We start from the raw sequence: 21,239 nt of genomic DNA, 5'->3' as shown, positions 1-21,239 counted from the left end.
CTGTCATGGCAATCCCCGATGTAGTTGCACAATTCAGCCTTGATGAGATTGGCAGTGATCCCGATAGTCGACAGCGGCACCTGGGAAGGCACTGCAAGAGTTAAAGCATTATAACCATAATAATACAAGTCATGAATTGGGTAATACATGGGTTACAAATTAAAATAGAATTATTTATAGATGGAATCTCAAAGCTACTTACATAATAAGCTCATGAATTATCTATTTTTCAAATGGATTTTATTTTCAAAAAATAAACAAATTGTATGAGCATTGTATTGACTTTTTCATTTCGAACCATTTTAGTTTTTTTTAATGAAAGGGGTCCCCCTGCCCCACTTTATAGAATGAAGCAGAAAAGCAACCAGTCACAAATTTTAAACAATTTCAGTGGATTATAATACATGGAAGCCGCCAAGTTACATATGCATCTATCATGGAATTAACAAATGCACACCAACAATAACTGAGAAATGCAGTTTCGATTGTTCAGTTTGAGAATCGTAGGTGGCTTAAGGTGCCAGCTTATTTGTCAGTGTAGACTTTAGTCCTACTATGCTAGATTAATTAGTGATTACACATGGTGAACTCGTGAATGTGCATCCGCCCTTCGCTCTATTAACATTGAACTACTGGAGTTGCTTCTGCTCAAATTGATTGAAAGGACCGGGCATCCTGCTCAAGCATTTCATCAAACATTTGACAAGCGCAACAACTGACCACCCATGGAGCAGCGTGGAAGAGCAGCAATCAGCGCAGGAGGAAAGCAAGAACCCCGGCCAGCATCTCGTCGCTGCTGCGACTCCTCACCGTGGTTCTTACAGCTGCGACTCATGCGGGTAACAGAGCTCGGCGGCCACGACGGCCGCGATGCCGAGCCAGGATGGCACGCGGCGGCGGAATGGAGGCGCAGGCGCAGTCGCGCCACCGCGGGATGCCCAGGCCACCGACGAAGAGGAGGAAAGATCGGATGAGTGCGTCGCTGGTGGCTCCGGCGGTTGGACCACGGGCGGCGGCGCTGGCGGCGGTTACGAGCCGAACTCGGATTGCGTGGTTTCTACGCGGCGGGGCATCGGGGGTCGATCTATATCAGCCGGGCTGCGGGGATAGATCGCACTTTTCCTTCGATCCGACGAGCAAGCCGTCCCCTCGATAGATCACGCGCGACGTTCTCCTGGCGACCTAACAACCCGGCGAGCTTCTCTCGCCGACGGCGAGCAAAGAATCCGGCGAGTTTCCTCTTTCTTCTCCGGTCATCATCTGAATTTCAGCATCGCAATTGTTCTGTTTACTTGTTTCGCTTGTGCAATCACTTGGTCTCTCTGTTCTTTGCTGTGTCCTGTGTTTTGCAGAGATGGCTAGCCATGTCGCTGCGACCCTGCCGCCGCTGTTGCCTACCCCGGCGCGCTGCCTCCTCCTGACGCCTCCTCCGGCGGTGTACACGGCTCGTGTGGAGCTGGACACCAAGAAGCAGCAGCCTGGACGTGCCTCGATGAGCCGAAGCTGGATCAGAGACAAGATCGACCTTCCCGGACGTGCTTCCCGGAGCTCCAGCTGGGCCACTGACAAGACGCTCCGCCGTGCCGAGAGTTTGAACAGCGGCGTCGAGCGCCTCGGCCGCGTGGAGACGCCGAGAGAAAACTGGAAGAGGCCGGCGAGCCGCGCGCCATCCGTCGACCGGTGCGACAAGAAGCCGAGGCCTCCGGCTGAGATGGTGGCAGCTTCGCAGGCATCAATCTCCGCCGGCCCCGCCCCGTCGGCCGGCCGGTTCGGGAAGAAGACAAAGCCTGTGACTGAGATGGAGCTAGACTCGGTGGTGACATCCTTCGCTGGCCCTTCTCCGTCGATCGACCTTTCGGAGAAGGCAGAGCCTACGACTGAGATGGTGGCAGACTCGGTGGCGACACTCTTCGCTGGCCCTGTGGCGTCGGAGAAGAAGGCGACACCTCGTACCGTGGTGGAGGCATCACCCTTCGCTGGCCTCGCTCCGTTGATGGACCGGCCCGACAAGAAGCCAAAGGCTCTGGCTAAGATGGAGGTGGACCCGGAGGCATCCTTGTTCGCTGGCCCGACATTCATGGTGTCGCCGGACCCGAGCGAGCTGCCTATGCCGACCTTCATCATGTCGCCGGACCCGAGCGAGCTGCCCATTCCAACCTTCCTCTATAAGCACAAGGTCGCTAAAGTGTTAGCTAGCTTAGTCGCTCCGATGCTCGTTGATCAGTAAGGAGCTTGAAGCTGTTTTCAGTGTGTAGCTAGGTCGACTATGCTGATCAGCAAGATTGAAGCTGTTTTCAGTATGTAGCTAGGTGGACTATGCTTAATACAATTGCGACCATCCATTATCGAGCTTGGCACTGATCTTATCTGCGATGGAATGAAATGATGGTGTTCTGCATTCTGCAAATAAGTGTCAGACACGGCATACTGTGCGTTCTGCAAACAGAGACGACATTCTCGCAAACACCTTGAGGGCATGACCGCATGAGCAGGACAGGTGTAGTCGCCTCCTTCACGGCGGCCAAGCTCTTGTGGAAGGCGGCCAGGCTCCTTGGGCCGCGTTGCCATCCTTTGGCGCCTCGGCTGCATATCTCTCTCCCCCCGGCGATGCCCTAGCATCTGTCGCCGCAGGGCGGGCAGCCGCCGGAGCCGCGTTCCTCGACCCCGCTGACCTCCCCGCCGCGTCGGCGTACAACCGGCGGCTCTCCCCGTCGCTGCGGCCCGCGGCTCACCCGCAGGTGCGTCTCACGTCGCCCAGCGGCCAGATCTCCCCAACGCCGCCGACCGCCACTCGCCCTCCTCGCCATCATCAAGCTCTGACCTGTGGCAGTGCACTTCAACCTGAGGTCAACGAGCCAGCGGCCTGCGGCTGCTGCTGCTAGGAGCCAAGTCTGTTGAATCAATGTCTCTCACACTAACACTGCGAAATGGAATAATGCAAGTGGAAGGTGAATTTTTCACCAGCTCCTGGCGCAGCTTTTACGCCAACCAAATAGTATGATGCTATCATATATGATTCAGGCCATGCTGGAAGTAGGATATGGATTGTTTGACAATATTGTTTTTTCCCGCTTATCGTATTGTTGCATTGAGTTTTTCGAGTCCACAAACCAAAAGTACTTACTATTTAGGGGGATCGTGTTTGTGCAAAACAGATCTTGCACGCTTGGGGGTTATAATTTTATGTCCTTAGAGTATTAAGTGCATAGATAGCTGACATATTTAGCTGATAATACTAGGAAGTGATTAACATTGACAATGACAAACCAGTTTAACGCCATTGGCTTTCTACTAGAATAAGCACCTTCCTATGTTTCTTGCAAAAAATAAATGCCTTCCTATGTAATTCAAGGATGGTCTGATCTCCCGATGCACCCTTTTATACCTTCCCCTATGCTACCTGTGCTAGACATTTTTCAACCTGTCATGCCTAGAATATATTTGCATTCTTTTATCATGGTACATCTGCTGTCACATGATCTTCTTGATGCATATTCGCAATTGAAAATAGAATTTGGTGCCTACTTGCTTTCTTATGCAGCATGCTGTTAGCTCATGGGAGAATCAGTAAAAATAATTCTGACATGAAACAGTACATGATTGTTCTGAAATTAGTGGTTCCACGGTGTCTATGTCTAACTTATTTACTTTAGCAGTGCAAGAGGATGCTTTTGGGCGAGACACCCTACTTACGTAGGAAGAAATGAAGTCAGCCTGCACCAGGGGTGTACTTGACAACAACAGGGACACAAAGTTGGTCTGATTTGCAAGGCTTCTGGTTAGCTCTTTACACATGGCAATTTAAACATCTGACTCTAATATAAGTGCTAGAGTACTTTTGAAAATCAAGATTTATTTCTGGTTATCACTAAAGAAAAGTATTCTTACTAAATCAGCTTTAGGCAGGAGAGGCTACAAAGGAGACGAAAAATGACATTTTTTGTGATAAGTTATCATTGGAGCGCCTCTTGTGTGCTTTCCCTGTAGATTTTCTTTACTGGACTGCAGAGTCAAATGTTCTTATATTCTATACTCAATATTTACAAATATTAACCATTTGTTAACGGTGATAACGGTTACATGGTTTCAGCCAAAATGTCTAGCTAAGACTTTCTGATCATATAGGACTCCTACTCCAAAGAAAACACCGAAGGCGGTCATAAAGATGATGGCCTCACTACCAATTTGTTTTATGGGGTCAATGGAAACTGGACTTGCTTCTGCCGAACCACAATGGTTTGCAACCATAGGGCCACACAGTTTTGGGTTTCCACCAAAGCTAGAATCCGGAAACGTGCTGAACTGGCCCATGTTTGGAATAGGGCCTTCTAGGTCATTATTAGAAATGTTGAATCTGGAAAGGAAGTGCAGATTGTTCAATGCAGCTGGAATCTTACCAGTGAGATGATTACCAGACAAGTCGAGCATCTGCAGGTTCGTGAGATTGCAGATCTGTTCGGGTATCTCTCCAGATAATCTGTTGGAGCTCAAGTTAAGTGAAAATAGTCCTTGTAACCTACCGATCTCTGCCGGAATCATACCAGTGAAATTATTCATGGCTAGATTAAGCTCTTTAGGAAAAGCACTGGGCGTGAGGTATTGCAGAAATTGGTTCTTGTTCCAAACAGGCAGCTCAAAGAATACCTTTGGTGCAGTATTATCTGATTCTAGCATTGGCATCTCCATTAAGGCCCTTGGAATTTCCCCTGTAAGGCTGTTGTTTGATATATCTAGAGAGAAGAGAAAATTTAGGCTGCTGATCCATTCAGGTATCGGTCCAGTTAGTTGATTGCCTTGCAAAAATAGCATCCCCAAATTCGGTAGCTTTGATAGCCAATCAGGTATTTTTCCAGACAATGAACAATGATTTATATAAAGAACCTGGAGATTCTGAAAACCATCAATGCTGACATCCTCTGGCATGGTCTCATGCAGGAAGTTGCACCCAATATAAAGGGTGGTGAGGCTCCTGGAACTGCTAAGCATCTGAAGTGTTCTTGTGATATTTGTAAGAGAGTTATTAGCAAGTGATAGGAATAAGAGGGACTTCAGATTGCCTATTTTTTCTGACAATTGACCATGGAAAGGATTGTAAGATAGCCGTAGTGCCGTCAGCTTGCTGCAAGAGTATATGCTTTCTGGAACTGTGCCGGTGAAGTTATTGGAAAGAAGATCTAGTTTTTTTAGATTGGACAGGCTTACGAAGTTGACCTTGGTAAGTTCTCCACTAAATTGGTTTGCCTTGAGGTCAATTGTTACAAGATTTGTGCAGTTTCCTAGAGCTGCTGGCAGCTCCCCTGACATGTTGTTGTGTTCCAAATGCAGCTCCTCCAATCTCTTCAGATCACCTATAGACTCTGGAATATTGCCGCTGAGCTCATTCCCGCCAAGATCAAGGGTGACCAGATTTGTGAGCTTGCTAATGCCATCGAGAGCTCCTTCTAACCTATTGTTAGGCAACGAGAGGTGCTCTAACGTGGTTACGTTGAAGAGTTCATTTGGAAGTGTGCCATTGAGGTTGTTGTAGCCAACACCAATCAATTTCAGCACCGAGCAATTACTGAGTCCTGGAGGGATGTTCCCACTGAGTTGGTTGAAACTGAGCTCAAGCACAACAAAAGATGGCGCGCTAACACATTGTGTAGTTGGTATCTGACCAGTAAATCTGTTGGAACTAGCATTAAGAACGACCAGGCTCTTCATCACCTCCCATGTTGTGGATGGTAATATGCCTGTAAGCTAGTTGCTTGAGATGTTGAGTACCTGCAGAGGCCGCGCAGGGGTTGAAGATGGCAGCTCGCTCAGGCCTCCTGTGAGGCGGTTGAAGCTGATGTCAAGAACAAGGATGCTGCTGGATGACACTAATTCCAGTGGCAAGCCACCAGACAACAAGTTCCGGGAAAGGTTGAGGCGCAAAAGTCCGGTGAGGTTGCCAAGGAACGGCGAGATGGGCCCCTCGAGGCCTCGAGAAGCCAACGAAACATCAGTGACCTTCCTATCTTGGTTGCAGGTGATCCCTTCCCATGTGCAGCAGTCGGTGTCGTGCCGCCACGACGTCGTGAGGCCGCCGTCCTGCGAGAGCCCAGCGAGGAGCTGGAGAAGGGAGCTCTTCTCCTGCTCGGTGCAGGAGCTGGTCGGAGAGACCAAAGAGACCAGCAGCACGAGAGCCAAGCCAAGTGAAGGCATGTGAAATTTCTTGGTGTACCTGCTGTATGAAAAATAGTTGCTGCATGGTGTTGTGGTGGAACTGCCCATTCTGAATATTTTTGTTTGACAGTTTCCTGAAACTGTCCATTCTGAAAGCATGCTAAACTACCATTTCCTAAATAAAAAAACAAGAGCTGTCCATTCGGATTCTGTCAGTTTTGTTGAATATTTCTGTTTGAATTTTTGGTGATGTCATTTTGATGCCACCTAATTTTTTTTCCGAGTTGCTAATAATATGCCGTGTTAAGTCGAGTGTTGACTACCGGTGTCTCGCTGGTAGTTGAGTGGCTATAATATTTGGTGTCAAGTAGAGTGTCATTGTATTTCAATGGGAGTGCATATATGTCATGGATCATTGTACATGTGGGTAATAACATTTCATATTAAATCTAGCGTGGATGCTATTAAGGTTTGCTCCTACTTCAGATGCAATCTTCTCTTACAAATTATTCTGTTTATTATGACGTATAGAAGCATGACAACAGACTTTGAAGATTGCAACTGCACGCGTACCACTTTACGACTTTGTGGGGGGTCTCGAATTCTTATTGCTTTGTACAAAAAGCCCACCTCAAATTCTTATTGCTTTGTACAAAAAGTCCACCTCACAGAGTCACAGTTCCCCACTTGGAAGGAGAAGATCGTAAGCTGATGGGCATGTGTCTATGAACGCTTAGAGCATCTATAGCCGAACCCCTCAAACTGTCAGTTGATGGATATGTGTCTGTGAGCATAGTAGATCGCCTTTGACATGGTCGCAAGTATAGTGGTTCCAACAAGTAAGAGTAAGCCTTTAGCAATTAAGCAGCAAGACTGAGGTTCAAATAGTGTGGGTTAGACAAAGATGTAGGGTTCCCGCTCCCTATAAAAAAAGAGGTAGGGTCTCCGAAAAAAAAAGTCAAAGCGTTTTTCGGTGACATGGTCTCCCTCATACATCCTACCACACTAAAGAAAAGCAAATCTTGTGGGTTAGACAAAGAGGTGTACCTCTTCTTTTGGTTTATGGACCTCGGAAAGGTTAATGCATGGTTAGATGCATGTATGACCTTTAACCTGTGGGCCAACCCATTTAGACAAATATAATAATTAATATGTGTATCAGACATCTAGTTCCAAATCCCCTGTGACATGTCATGTTGTTTTCTTTGAAGATTATGATCTCATCAAACATAACCCAAAACGACCAAACGGCTGAAGATGAACTTCCGATGGGGAAAGCAGATCCCGAGTAGAGAGATGAACCCTTTGCACATGGAATAAGGTATTTAGCTTATTCTCTCAACCTCAATTGACCGCTGCTGAATTTATTATATTTAATACAGTATTACTTACCGACCAGAACACCTATCAGTATAACTTCTAAAAGGTTACTGAAAAAATGTAAATTTTGGTGGGCATGTGTTCTTTTTCTAGGTAGTAGGTAAGAGTTAAAAGGGAAGCATGTTGCCTATAGTGTTGTACTAGTTCAGAATCAAGTTTTGTGATAACCAGTGTTTACGTACTCCAGTGTTCTTTATTGTTCACATTTGGATTGAGCATAGTTGAGTAGCTCACTTGAGAGTGTCATGCTTTGCCAATATCTATTGCGAGAGTTGTCATTTTTTGTTACTAGCTAGAGTTGTCAATCTCTCAGCTAAACCACTTGCTGGAAACACAAGACATCAACTGAAATTCTAAATTATTATTTTTACTTCTACATGCACATATTTGGTCCCTAGGTTAAGATATGTACAATTGAGTTAGTTTAGGTCAACCTGCAGAAGTTCATACAACAGTGCAACTAGCTTTAGTTGGACGAGCAAAAGTTCATACCAACTTCTCTCTAGCTCGGCTCGGCTAAATACAAGGCAACCAATCGTAAATACACTTGGGGTGTATATCATTCTACACTTAATATTTATAGGGGTGTATATCATTGCGTGTAAATGCCCACTTGTGTCATATCTTGGAACCCACTTCATTAGTTTAAAATTAAATTAAAATAATTAATATGTGTATACTCAGAACACTAGCACTATTTGCAAATCTTGCAAGCATTTTTTGGGGGCAGAAATTTTTTTTGTCAGAAACTGATCATTTTTTTAGAAATCAGAATTGATCATTTGTGGACGACCAATAGGAATATGTACAATAAGCTTAGCTAAGATAAGTCGCCATGCAAATGTTGTTAGTCACACTCCTACAACATCGTACTGTATGCTGGCTGGATATTTCTATGCTGGGTTGGCAATACCCTAGAGGATATTGCTAGCATTGTAGCTGCTGATTGTAATCATCCTATTTGAGTAATGAAAGTTCCTTTCCCACAAAAAAGGAGCATGTACAATTTTATCTTTTTCTAGGCACTGTAACATCCCTAAGCCCACCCAATTTGAAGCCCAAGATGAAGCCAGCCCAAACTGTTATCTATAAGCTAACCCAAATACTGCCCCCCGTACGGCCCAACGTCGAGTCCTGCCCAACTCAATGCGCCGGCGTCCCGAGGACCGCCGCACCGCCGCACTCCCACTTCTGGTGGCCAGAGGCCAGGCAGAAATCGAACCAAGCCTCCCCCTCCCGGAGCTCTCTGGCGAGGGGGATGCGGCGACTCCCGGCGACCCCGCGTGGCGGTGGGCCGGCTGCTCCGAGTTCGCTAAGCTCGCTGGAGGACGGACACCGGAGGCTAGGAAACAGGTCCAGTGTCGCGCACTCAGAAGGTATATATCTGAAAAAAAGGAAGTCCGAGGAAAAAATAATACTTGGGCGCCTGGTTGATGTTCAATTGTTCGCTAGTCTCGTTTTAAGTTCAAATCCGTCCACGCGGCGACCCTTTACGGCGGCGTGCGGCGGTTCGCCTCCCGCCTCAGCTGGTCCGAGGAGGCCAGGCAGGCAGGGGACCGGAGATTCGACCAAGGCCGAACGTGACGTGAGCCCTTTGCCGAGGTATATTGTAGAAACCACGGAGCAGGTGCTTAATTCGTGCCACATTGTAGTGCTAGCTTTGTTGACATTTCTGAATTTTCTCTCAGCGCCAGTGTTGTTTTCTGTGGATACTTGCGATCCTGGGTTGGAGACTTGGAGTTACAGATTGCTAGACTGCAAATAGTTACAGATTTTAGTGTGCCAGACTGCAGATTGCTTTTGCTTATTATGTGTCCTCCTCTAGTCAACTTTCTCCAAGAGAAACATTCATCACTGTATGCGTATGTATCAAAGTAAATACTGACCAAATAGTTACACATTCCACAATAATAATATGCTTACACACTGTTGACATTGCTCACTCGTTAATCATGTTTCTGCTAAATGGAGTACAACGATGAACGTCACTAACTGACGATAGCAGGTTTACAAGAGATGTTGTTCTTGCTGGGGCTGGAGCCACTGACATGGTCTTGCTGAACTGGGAACCACTTGAAATCATGTAACGGTTTGGGCAGTGATAACAGTTACAAGGTTTTAGCCAAAATATCCGGCTAAGACCATATGATCATATATGACTCCTACTGCAAAGAAAGCACCAAAGGCGATTGCAAAGATGACCTTACTGCCAATCTCTTCTCTGGAGTTGATGGACTCTGGACTTGCTTCCGCTGAACCGCAATGGTTTACAATCGAAGGACCACACAATTTTGGGTTTTCATCAAAGCTAGAATCTGGAAACGTGCTAAGTTGGCCTGCGGTTGGAATAGGGCCTTCGAGGTCATTATTAGAAACATTGAATTTGAAAAGAAAGTGCAGATTGTTTAGTGCGGCCGGAATTGTACCAGTAAGATGATTGCTGGACATGTCGAGCATCTGCAGATTTGTGAGGGTGCAGATTGGTTGTGGGATCTCTCCTGATAATTTGTTGGAGCTCAAATTAAGTGAAACGAGCGCTCTTAGTTGACCGATCTCCCCTGGGATCACACCAGTGAATTTATTGATGGCTAGATTAAGCACTTTTGGAAAAGCACCAGGTTTGAGGTATTGGATAAATGGACTGAAAAGATACACAGGCAGTTCAAAGAAGACCTTTGGTGCAGTCTTGTCTGATTTTAGCATTGGCATCTCCATTAAGGCAGTTGAAATTTCACCTGTAAAGCTGTTGTTTGATATGTCTAGATACAAGAGCAAGTTCAGGCTACTGATCCATTCAGGTATTGGTCCAGTTAGCTGATTGCTTTGCAAAAATAGCACCCTCAAATTTGTGAGCTTGGATAACCAATCAGGTATTGTTCGAGACAATGAACAATCACTCATAGAAAGAACCTGAAGATTCTCAAAACCATTAATGCCGTTATCCTCTGGCATGGTCTCATGCAGGAAGTTGGACCCAATAAGAAGGGTGGTCAGGCTCCTGGATACCCCAAGGATCTGAAGTGTTCTTGTGATATTTGTAAGGGAGAGGTTAGCGAGTGGTAGAAATGAGAGGGACTTCAGATTACCTATCTTTTCTGATAGTTGGCCATGGAAATGATTGCTGGAGAGCCGTAGTGCAGTCAGCTTGCTGCACGAGTATAAGCTTTCTGGAATGTTGCCGATGAAGTTATTGTGCAGGAGATCTAACTTTTTTAGATTGGGCAAGTTTGAGAAGTTGACCTTGGTAAGTTCTCCGTGAAATTGGTTGCCCTTTAAGATAATTGTTGTGAGATGTGTACAGTTGATCAATGCTGATGGAAGCTCCCCTGACATGTGGTTTTGTTCCAAATGCAGCACCTCCAAACTCTTCAGCTTGCCTATGGCATCCGGTATATTGCCGTTGATCTTGTTGCCCCCAAGATCAAGGGTGACCAAATTTGTGAGCTTGGTGATGCCATTGAGTGCTCCTTCTAACCAATTATTAGGTAAAGAGAGGTGCTCTAATGATGTAACTTTGAAGACCTCATTTGGAAGAGTTCCACTGAGGTTGTTATAGCCAGCGCTTAGCAATTTCAGCATGGAGCAATTACCGAGTCCATGAGGAATATTTCCACTGAATTCGTTAATACTGAGTTTAAGCACAGAAAAAGATGGTGCGCTGAGACAGAGTGTAGTTGGTAGCTGCCCAGTACAACTATTGGTGTTGGCATTGAGCACGACCAGGCTCTTCATCACCTCCCATGTTGTGGATGGAAACCTTCCGGTAAACAAGTTGCTTGAGATGTTCAGTACCTGCAGAGGCCATGCAGGGGTTGAAGATGGCAGCTCGCTCAGGGCTCCTATCAGGCGGTTGAAACTGACATCAAGGACAGTGATGCTGCTGGATGACACCAATTCCAGCGGCAAGCCACCGGACAGTGAGTTGCACGACAGGTTGAGGCGCAATAAGCCTGTGAGATTTCCAAGGAACTGCGAGATGGACCCCTCGAGGCCTCGAGAGGCCAAGAAAACATCACTGACCGTCCTGTTGGGGCTGCAGGTGATCCCTTCCCAAGTGCAGCAGTCCGTATCGTTCCGCCATGATGACCCGAGGCCGCCATCCTGCGAGAACCCAGCAAGGAGCTGGAGGAGGGAGCTCTTCTCCTGCTCCGTGCAGGAGCTGGTCGGAGGGGCCAAGGATATCAGCAGCACGAGAGCCAATCCTAGAAAAGGCAAGGGGAATCTGCTGCTGTTTGGGCAATGGTGTGACCGCATGGCTTTCTGAAGAAGCTAGCAAGGGAACCAATGGGCTGGTGAAGATCACGAGAGGAATGGAACAGGCAGCTCATGTCTCCATTTTCTTTGATCCTCTTTCAAGTCGCACTCAAGAAAAGGAAAAGAAATGGGCCTAGGATTGTCTGTTGTTGGCAAGGAGACTAGTAGCACAATAGTCAGCCCAAAGAAAGGTATGTGAAATCACTACCTATGTGAGCGACTAGAAATTAGCCTGTAAACCACAAGCGTAAGCTTTGGTCTGCCAGGCTAAAGTACTAGTTTCTCTTAAAGAAAAAACAAGAGAGGAAAGGAGCAACCTGCTCTGGTCTCTGTCTCATTTCATCCCTTCTGGTCATCGTGATGACAAGAAAATCTGGTCAAAGATTAGCTGCTATTGCATATCCACTAATTTATTCACGAGTCTGACTTCCAAGCACAAACTGGTTTGTTAATCTTAGTCTGACCTCTTATCGTATCAGTTTTGCAATTAAATTCCATCATCGATGTCAGGGTTGATTTAGAGAAGATGTGGATCACAACTCTCCCATAGGAGGCCATTCAGGCATTGTGGCTACCTATCAAAGGGTAAAAAAGCTATTTTATTGGCGCCAGACGAGGAGATTGAAACTTTTCTACAGGAGTGTGCAGTTTGCCAAAGAGTCAAGGGAAAGCATTGCCACTACCCTGGTCTCCTAGATCCACTGCCACTACCTAAGTGTTGTTGATTGATTGAATGGTGTGTTGTAGCTATCGTCATATGGCCTTTCTTAGATTGTTAATGCTGCTCAAACCTAGTTCTTTTCGGCATCTGGCACCCCTTCGCTCGTATTGGCAGGATGCGTGCCATGCAAGCTGGCTTGGTTGCATGATTCCCCCAGAATCTTGCCCTAGCTTTCCTAATTCCGTGTAGTCAGTGATGTGTCATTATTGCCTAGTATTATCTGCAATACACACATAAGAAGGATAATTTTTAAGCTATGCACACCTACCCACAACAGCGACATCACCTATATAATAGGGGTTAGTTGGGTTTGACTTAAAGCAAGGCTGAACATTTTTACAACTTATCTGATGACAGCTACATTTTTTCTTACACAAAATAATAACACCCACCCGGTGCAACTGAATCAACAGGAGGTTGAAATTATGTGGCATCTAATCTTTATTGTGTTGAGTGCCACACGATATTCACTACACCCCATGTACATTATGCTTGGATTGTCTTGCACTTGACCCATGTGTTTAGACACTTCATTTTATTTGGTGCTGTGAATGATTTTTATGCCTACCATAGACCTTTCATTGAGCGCTTTGCCCATGCTTGCTATGACTTTGAGGTAGATGCTTATTCTTTTGTTACACATATTTGCATCACTACCTCACATTTACATGCTTGTCCCCATGATATCTTTTCTTGTGCTCGATTGATATGCTTACATGCCATGTCACAATCCCTTGTCACACCATATGCTTTGCATGATGACGACACTTGTTTGGTCACTCATCTCTTGAATGCTTGGTTTTGCACTAACGCTAACCACATTTGTTTTTCCAAGTGTTTGTTGTCCTTACTCCTTTTGAAGGAACCACAAGATGGTGCCACAGTGGAGAGTGCCCATTTCGAGCTTCAAGATGACAAGTACTTGGTGAACGTCCACTTCTACACGGTGAAGCCATCTCTTTCCCATGGTGATTTGGTTTTTGATCCGAGGTCAGATCTTTCCCAAGGGAGGGGAGATGATGTGGAGCATCCTATGGACATCACCATGTCAAGAGTCCTTCGGCGAGTGACATGTGCGACATCTACTTCACATACCCAAAGGTGAATCATCTCCTTTACACGTGCTCACTTGACACCTTCGAGGATGGTATACTACTTGACACTCCACTCGTGTGCATTCATAGCTATTGTCGGAACACTACGGACGATGAGGAGGAGTGCAAGAGCCAAGGAACAACTACACCATCCGCGAGGTAAGCCTGGAAGCGGAGACGGAAGAAACGGAGCTGCCGGAAGCTACAGTGGCCGGATATCCTGGCCAGAGGCCGGACATCCGGCGCATGCGCAGAAGAGCTTCAGCAGCCGGACATCCGGGCGACCCCCGGACATCCGGCGCCTGTCAATAGGACGGACATCCGGCATCGCCCCGGAAATCCGGACAACGGCTATCCAGAGAAGAGCAAAACAGCATGTTCTAGGCTGGACATCCGGCCAGTGCCCCGGACATCCGGCGTCTCATGAACGGCCGGACATCCGGCCCCCAGCCCGGACATCCGGCGCCTGCCTACGCGCAGAGTTGGGCCAGAGGCCCATGTATCCCTTTCCCACTTACCCCTTCGTGGCTTAGACTATATATACTACTCCCCCTCCTCCTAGTTAGGGTTAGCGTTGTCGAGGGAGTCCTGGATTAGGGGGTCTCCGGACAGCCGGACTATCTCCATTGGCCGGACTGTTAGACTATGAAGATACAAGATTGAAGACTTCGTCTCGTGTCCGGATGGGACTCTACTTGGCGTGGAAGGCAAGCTAGGCAATACAAATATGAATATCTCCTCCTTTGTAACCGACCTTGTGTAACCCTAACCCTCTCCGGTGTCTATATAAACCGAAGGGTTTTAGTCCGTAGGACAACAATCACAACATACAATCATACCATAGGCTAGCTTCTAGGGTTTAGCATCTCTGATCTCGTGGTAGATCTACTCTTGTACTACCCATATCATCAATATTAATCAAGCAGGACGTAGGGTTTTACCTCCATCAAGAGGGCCTGAACCTGGGTAAAACTTCGTGTCCCCTGCCTCCTGTTACCATCCGGCCTAGACGCACAGTTCGGGACCCCCTACCCGAGATCCGTCGGTTTTGACACCGACATTGGTGCTTTCATTGAGAGTTCCTCTGTGTCGTCGCCGTTAGGCTTGATGGCTCCTACTATCATCGGTAGCGATGCGGTCCAGGGTGAGACTTTTCTCCCCGGACAGATCTTTGTATTCGGCGGCTTTGCACTGCGGGCTAATTCGCTTGGCCATCTGGAGCAGATTGAAAGCTACGCCCCTGGCCATCAGGTCAGAGTTGGAAGTTTGAACTACACGGCCGACATCCGCGGAGACTTGATCTTAGACGGATTCGAGCCACAGCCGGGCACGCCGCACTGTCGCGGTGGGTATGACCTAGCTCTGCCGCCGAACAGTACCCTAGAGGCCGCGCCCGCATCAGCCCCGACCCTTAGCTCGGAGCCAACTGCGCCAATCGAGGACGGGTGGTTAAACACCGCCTCAGGGGTTGCAGTCTCAACGGCGATCGAGCCAAACACCAGCATAATCCTCTGCGCAGCCCGTGACACCAATGTGCCAGACCCTTTTTCTGACTCCGAACCACCCGCGCCCCTGCCAGTCGAATCCGATTGGGCGCCGATTATGGAATTCACCGCTGCAGATATCTTTCAGCACTCGCCCTTTGGCGACATTCTAAATTCACTAAGGTCTCTCTCTTTGTCAGGAGAGCCCTGGCCGGATTATGGCCAACAGGATTGGGATGCGGACGACGAAGAAATTCGATGCCCACCCACCACCCACTATGTAGCCACTGTCAATGATTTAACCGACATGCTCGACTTCGACTCCGAAGACATCGACGGTATGGACGGCGATGTAGGAGACGAACATGAACCAGCACCTATAGGGCACTGGAAAGCCACCTCGTCATATGACATATACATAGTGGATACACCCAATGAAGGCAATGGCGACGAGATAACGGAGGATGACCCCTCCAAGAAGCAACCCAAGCGCCGACGTCAGCGGCGCCGCTCTAAGTCCCGCCAAAGCAAAAAGTGGTGATACCGGAACATGAGATAATAATACTCCGAACAGTGCCGAAGACAACAACAATCCCCTCCAGTAAGACTTAGAGCAGGAGGATGAAGGAGCCAGCTCTCCTGAGAGAGCGGCAGATGGAGAGGAGGATGACAATTACATCCCCCCCTCCGAAGACGAGGCAAGCCTCGGCGACGATGAATTCGCCGTCCGAGAGGATCCCGTCGAACAAGAGCGCTTCAAGCGCCGGCTTATGGCCACGGCAAATAGCCTGAAGAAAAAGCAGCAACAGCTTCAAGCTGATCAAGATCTGCTAGCTGACAAATGGACTGAAGTCCTCGCGGCTGAGGAATATAAACTCGAGCGCCCCTCCAAGAGTTACCCAAGGCGCAGGTTACTACCCCGACTGGAGGAAGAAGCGTATGACACGGCTGATCGGCCACCTCGTGGCCGCGATAGAGAGGCATTCCAGCCAAAAGCTCAGCCTCCACCCCAACGCCATTCAAATAAAAAGGCAGGGGGAGATACGCTAGACCCGCGAGACATGTTGGAGGACAAGGCAAATCATTCAAGATTGATCTACGGATCACGAGGGAACACCACTCTGCGAGACGAAAAACGTCACGCCGGATACAGTAAAAGCAAACCCGGCCGGGACAAACACAGCGGACAAGACCCATTCGAGCTGCGTCGAGATATAGCCCAATACAGAGGCGCCGCACACGCCTTATGCTTCACAGACGAAGTAATGGAACATCAATTCCCAGAAGGTTTCAAACCTGTAAACATTGAATCATACGACGGCACAACAGATCCCGCAGTATGGATTGAGGACTTCCTCCTCCACATCCACATGGCCCGCGGTGATGACTTACACGCCATCAAATACCTCTCATTAAAGCTCAAAGGACCAGCGTAGCATTGGCTTAATAGCTTGCTAGCGGACTCCATTAGCTGTTGGGAAGATCTGGAAGCCGCATTCCTCGACAACTTTCAGGGCACTTATGTGCGACCACCAGACGCCGATGATTTGAGCCACATAATTCAGCAGCCAGAAGAGTCGGCCAGGCAATTCTGGACTCGGTTCCTTACAAAGAAAAATCAAATCGTCGACTGTCCGGATGCGGAGGCCTTAGCGGCTTTCAAGCACAATATCCGAGACGAGTGGCTAGCCCGGCACCTTGGTCAGGAAAAGCCGAAATCTATGGCAGCTCTCACGACGCTCATGACCCGCTTTTGTGCGGGAGAAGACAGCTGGCTGGCTCGCAGTAATAACCTCTCAAAAAACCATGGTACCTTAGATACCAAGGACGGAAATAGTAGGTCACGTCGCAACAAGCATAAGCGCCGCATTAACAGCGAAAATACTGAGGATACGGCAGTCAATGCCAGATTCAAGGGCTCTAAACCCGGTCAGCGGAAAAAGCCATTCAAACAAAGTACGCCGGGTCCGTCTAGCTTGGACCGTATACTCGATCGCTCGTGTAAAATACACGGCACCCCAGACAAGCCAGCCAATCACACCAACAGGGATTGTTGGGTGTTCAAGCAGTCCGGCAAGTTAATTGCCGAAAACAAGGACAAGGGGCCGCATAGCGATGACGAGGAGGAACCCCGGCAGCCGCACACTGCAGGACAGAAGAGGTTTCCCCCGCAAGTGCGGATGGTGAACATGATATACGCAACCCACATCCCCAAGAGGGAGCGGAAGCGTGCGCTCAGGGACGTATATGCGTTGGAGCCAGTCGCCCCAAAGTTCAACCCTTGGTCCTCCTGCCCGATCACCTTCGATTGCAGGGACCACCCCACTAGTATCCATCATGGAGGATTTCTCGCACTGGTCCTAGAACCAATCATCAACGGATTTTACCTCACTCGAGTCCTTATGGACGGCGGCAGCAGCCTGAACCTGCTTTATCAGGACACAGTGCGCAAAATGGGTATAGACCCCTCAAGGATCAAACCCACAAAAACGACCTTTAAGGGCGTTATTCTAGGCGTAGAGGCCCATTGCACATGCTCAATTACACTGGAAGTGGTCTTCGGATCCCCGGATAACTTCCGAAGCGAAGAGTTAATCTTCGATATAGTCCCGTTCCGCAATGGTTATCACGCGCTGCTCGGGCGAACCGCATTTGCTAGATTCAATGCGGTACCGCATTATGCATACCTCAAGCTCAAGATGCCAGGACCCCGCAGAGTTATTACAGTCAATGGAAACACAGAGAGCTCCCTCCGAACAGAGGAGCACACCGCGGCCCTCGCAGCAGAAGCGCAAAGCAGCCTCTCAAGGCAATCAACGAGTTCGGCGTTTCAAAGCCCGGACACCTTCAAGCGCGCTCGGGGCAATCAGCAAATAGACTACCTGGTGCGATATGAGCTCGTGTAGCAATACGGCGGCCACCCCAATTCCAGCCCAACGACGATATTCGTGCCGCGCATACATAATTATGCATTAAAAATACCATGGGCACAGGTGGGGAGGGGGCACACTGCGGCACGCCCCAAAACGCGGCCTAAACCGCACTAAGGGCTTCCCATTTGGTTATTTTATCTTTTTTCAGGATCTTAATCTTTGAAAACACTGACCGGTAGCACTATTGCCGAAGACATGATGCAACAACCAAGGAGGCAGACAACTACGTTATACAACGGAATTCCCAGGTTGATCTCCGATTTCATATCATCCCTCAGCTAGCCCTTGGAAGGGACATAGTCCTACTCTTTGCTTATCGCACCATCTGTATCATTTGCCTTAACGCACCTTTTTGAATAAACAACGCATAACATTACGACTATTATTGCATTCTTGTTATATATATGTGTTCATTAACGACGCCTTGCAACCGTACACTTTGGTACGACCAATATACCAGGGGCTCACGTACCCCACAATACGGTGTGAAAAGTCCGAACACTTTCACAAGTGCGGCACCCCGAACTTATAGCATTATATGCATCAGCTCCGAATCATGTATTTGGTCAAATGTTGGGTTTGCCCGGCTCCTATGTTTTGGTACCTTACGTTCCGCTCTATTGGCTAAGGTAGCGCTAGGAGAGCTACTGCGATTGTGCCCCGGTTCTACCGGGCTAAGCACCTCAGTAGAGAAAGCTAAAACTGACTGTCATGATAAAGAAAGAGACTGGTCGCTGTTCGGCGAGCTTTTCGAGTCCCTAAAGACTTATGCCGCTTAGAGCGAGGGGCCGGCCCTGTCCGGCTTAAAGGCGTGTATCACACCCCGAATTCGGCCTTCCAAATACCAGGGGCTTCGCCGAAATTTAAAATTATAGAATTCTATGGCTAAGTGAGAGTGATAAAGCAATATTAGTCCAGTTGCCTTGTTCGTTGTGCTGAGCACCTCCCTCGAAGGACCCAAACATGGGAACAAGAGTGCTCAGGTTTATCACGAACACCCCAGCACTAGCGGCATGGGGGCAGAAGCCGAGGACTAGCCATCTCTCAGATTGGATAAACAGCCAAACAGAAGGTAATATTTTAAATTCAAACAAACGTTGCCTAGCGCATATGAAACAAGTTTTCATAATACAGGATAAAACGAGAAAGTTTACTCAAATACTACATCTTTGAACACTCATCCGCGACAAGACGGGCACCCGGCAGAAAACCCTCATAATAAATCTCAGGGTGCGATGCTCCTTGCCCTCCGGCGGCCCATCCTTGATCAGCTTCACGGCGTCGAGCTTGACCCACTGCACCTTCACACGGGCAAAAGCCCGGCGTGCACCTTCAATGCAGACAGACCGCTTGACGACCTCCAGCCGTGGGCAGGCATCCACAAGCCACCTCACCAGGCCGAAGTAGCTATTCGGAAGGGCGTCGCCAGGCCACAGCCGGACTATAAAGCCCTTCATGGCCTGTTTGGCCGCTTTATGTAGCCCGACCAGCTGCTTCAGCTGGTCGCTCATGGGCACCGGGTGTTCGGTCCCAGTATACTAAGACCAGAACAGCTTCTCCGTTGAGCTCCCCTCCTCGGCCTGGTAAAACTGTGTAGCATCCGACACGCTGCGGGGCAAATCTGCGAATGCTCCTGGAGAGCTCCGGATTCGGGTAAGTAATAGGTAATTTACTTTCACATGCTTGCTTTGCATATAGAATGCCTTACCCGCCGCTATTGTCTTCATCGCATCAATCTCCTGGAGGGCCTTTTGGGCTTCGGCCTTGGCACTTTTTGCGCTCTCGAGGGCAGCGGCAAGCTCAGACTCTCGCGTCTTCGAGTCAAGCTCCAACGCCTCGTGCTTCGTCACGAGAGCCTGGAGCTCTTGCTGCACCTCGCCCACACGAGCCTCTTGCTTTTCTCGCTCGGTGCGCTCCTTGGCCGCTTTATCTTCGGCCTTGGTTAGCGCTTGCTTTAGGGTTGCCACCTCGGTCGTGGCCCCTGGCAAATATACGATGATCCTGTCATTTTGCAATCGCATCCTCTTATATATATACATATCTATAGACAGGGTATTACTTACCCTTGTTCTCCTCGAGCTGCCTCTTGGCAAGGCCAAGCTCTTTCTTGGACCCCTCGAGGTCCTGCTTCAGTACGACGACCTCCACAGTCAGTGCGGCGGACGCCAGCAGCGAAGCCTGCATACGCATATTGACATACTCACATTAGACTTCTGCGATATTGTTTGATCCTCTGTTCGGCTTTTCTTTGTGAACACCGAACAGAGCATCAGGGGCTACTGTCTATCCGGCAGTATTTTCCTATATTTCAAACACTTACCTCAAAGCCTGTTAGAAGGCTGGCACAGGCTTCAGTCAATCCGCTCTTGGCGGACTGAACCTTCTGGATCACCGCATTCATGATAGTGCGGTGCTCCTTGTCGATGGAAGCGCTGCGAAGCGCTTCCAGCAGATTGTCCCGCACCTCTGGATGGACAGAGGTCACCGGTACAGGCGTCTCGCCCCTCTTAGAAGGAGGCCGCCTGCCCGAGCCCGGAACCACTGGAGGTTCCGGCGCGGTGTTCGGTTGAGGGCCGAACTCGGAGCTCTCAGGGGCCTTGTCCCCTCGGCTCCCGGAGTCCGGGAGGCCGCTTTGAGGCACCTCCGGGACTGTCTCCCCTCGACCCGGTGCCTCGTGAGACAGACCTCGGCGTCGTCAGCAGGATGAGGGGAGGTGGTGGTCGGGACTGGATCGCTATCCATGTCCGACGAGCCCAGGGAGCCGTCCGATGATACATCGATACTGGCTCGTGGCGTCCTGCATAATCATGTTCGGCGTTAGGGAAAGCAGTGCGACAAAGGAATGCTATGAGTTACTTTGGTATCCGAATACTTATGGCCTCCCTAGGGGCTTGGCCCTGGGCAACCACTCGTCTTCGCCTTCGTCGGCGGCGGTGGAACTGTCCGGAAGGTGAGTCCTTCCCTTCTTGGACCCTTCGGCCCCCTAGTTGGGGCAGCCTTCCTTTTCTTATCTCCCCCAACTGGAGGGGGAGCATCTTCTTCTTCTTCCTCGTCTTCGGGGGAGGAGTGCGCCACAGAGTCATCAGACGGTGAGTCCGACGACGCCTGGTGTCGGGAACTCTTTCGGGTTCCCTTGGCCTTCTTGGTCTTCTCCGGCACCTTGTAAGGAGCCGGAGTCAGCATCTCCGTCAGGAGAGCGCCCGCGGTGTCTTCGGGCAAAGGGGCC

The 21,239-nt window shown here is 48.9% G+C and overlaps 2 protein-coding genes and 1 pseudogene across 2 annotated transcripts; 1 reads left to right on the top strand and 2 right to left on the bottom strand.

Moving 5' to 3' along the window:
- The first annotated feature begins 512 nt into the window (after positions 1–512).
- LOC125514623 lies at positions 513–2,349 on the top strand. The gene has a single exon (XM_048679960.1). It carries the CDS (start codon positions 1,355–1,357, stop codon positions 2,225–2,227), a length of 873 nt encoding a protein of 290 aa, XP_048535917.1. The 5' UTR covers positions 513–1,354; the 3' UTR covers positions 2,228–2,349.
- Positions 2,350–3,943: 1,594 nt separating this feature from the next.
- On the bottom strand, positions 3,944–6,377 carry LOC125514772 (annotated as a pseudogene).
- Positions 6,378–9,645: 3,268 nt separating this feature from the next.
- Positions 9,646–11,781, bottom strand: LOC125516612 (receptor-like protein 2). Its single transcript, XM_048681988.1, has 2 exons — positions 11,033–11,781; positions 9,646–10,966 (listed from the first exon to the last, which is right to left on the bottom strand). Exons 1-2 carry the CDS (start codon positions 11,779–11,781, stop codon positions 9,646–9,648), a joined length of 2,070 nt encoding a protein of 689 aa, XP_048537945.1.
- Positions 11,782–21,239: the final 9,458 nt, after the last annotated feature.

Source organism: Triticum urartu, chromosome 6, assembly GCF_003073215.2.
Source record: "Triticum urartu cultivar G1812 chromosome 6, Tu2.1, whole genome shotgun sequence".
In the NCBI taxonomy this organism is placed as follows: domain Eukaryota; kingdom Viridiplantae; phylum Streptophyta; class Magnoliopsida; order Poales; family Poaceae; genus Triticum; species Triticum urartu.
The sequence above is the reverse complement of the archived record's forward strand: the minus strand, read 5'-3'. Positions and strand labels throughout refer to the sequence as shown.

Excerpts from the sequence above, each read along its gene's own strand:
- LOC125514623 (XM_048679960.1), top strand. The coding sequence starts at position 1,355 with ATGGCTAGCCATGTCGCTGCGACCCTGCCGCCGCTGTTGCCTACCCCG.
- LOC125516612 (XM_048681988.1), bottom strand. The coding sequence starts at position 11,781 with ATGCGGTCACACCATTGCCCAAACAGCAGCAGATTCCCCTTGCCTTTT. Across the intron at positions 10,967-11,032 it reads GAGGTCTTCAAAGTTACATC|AAATTTGGTCACCCTTGATC; the intron begins ATTAGAGCACCT and ends CACCAAGCTCAC.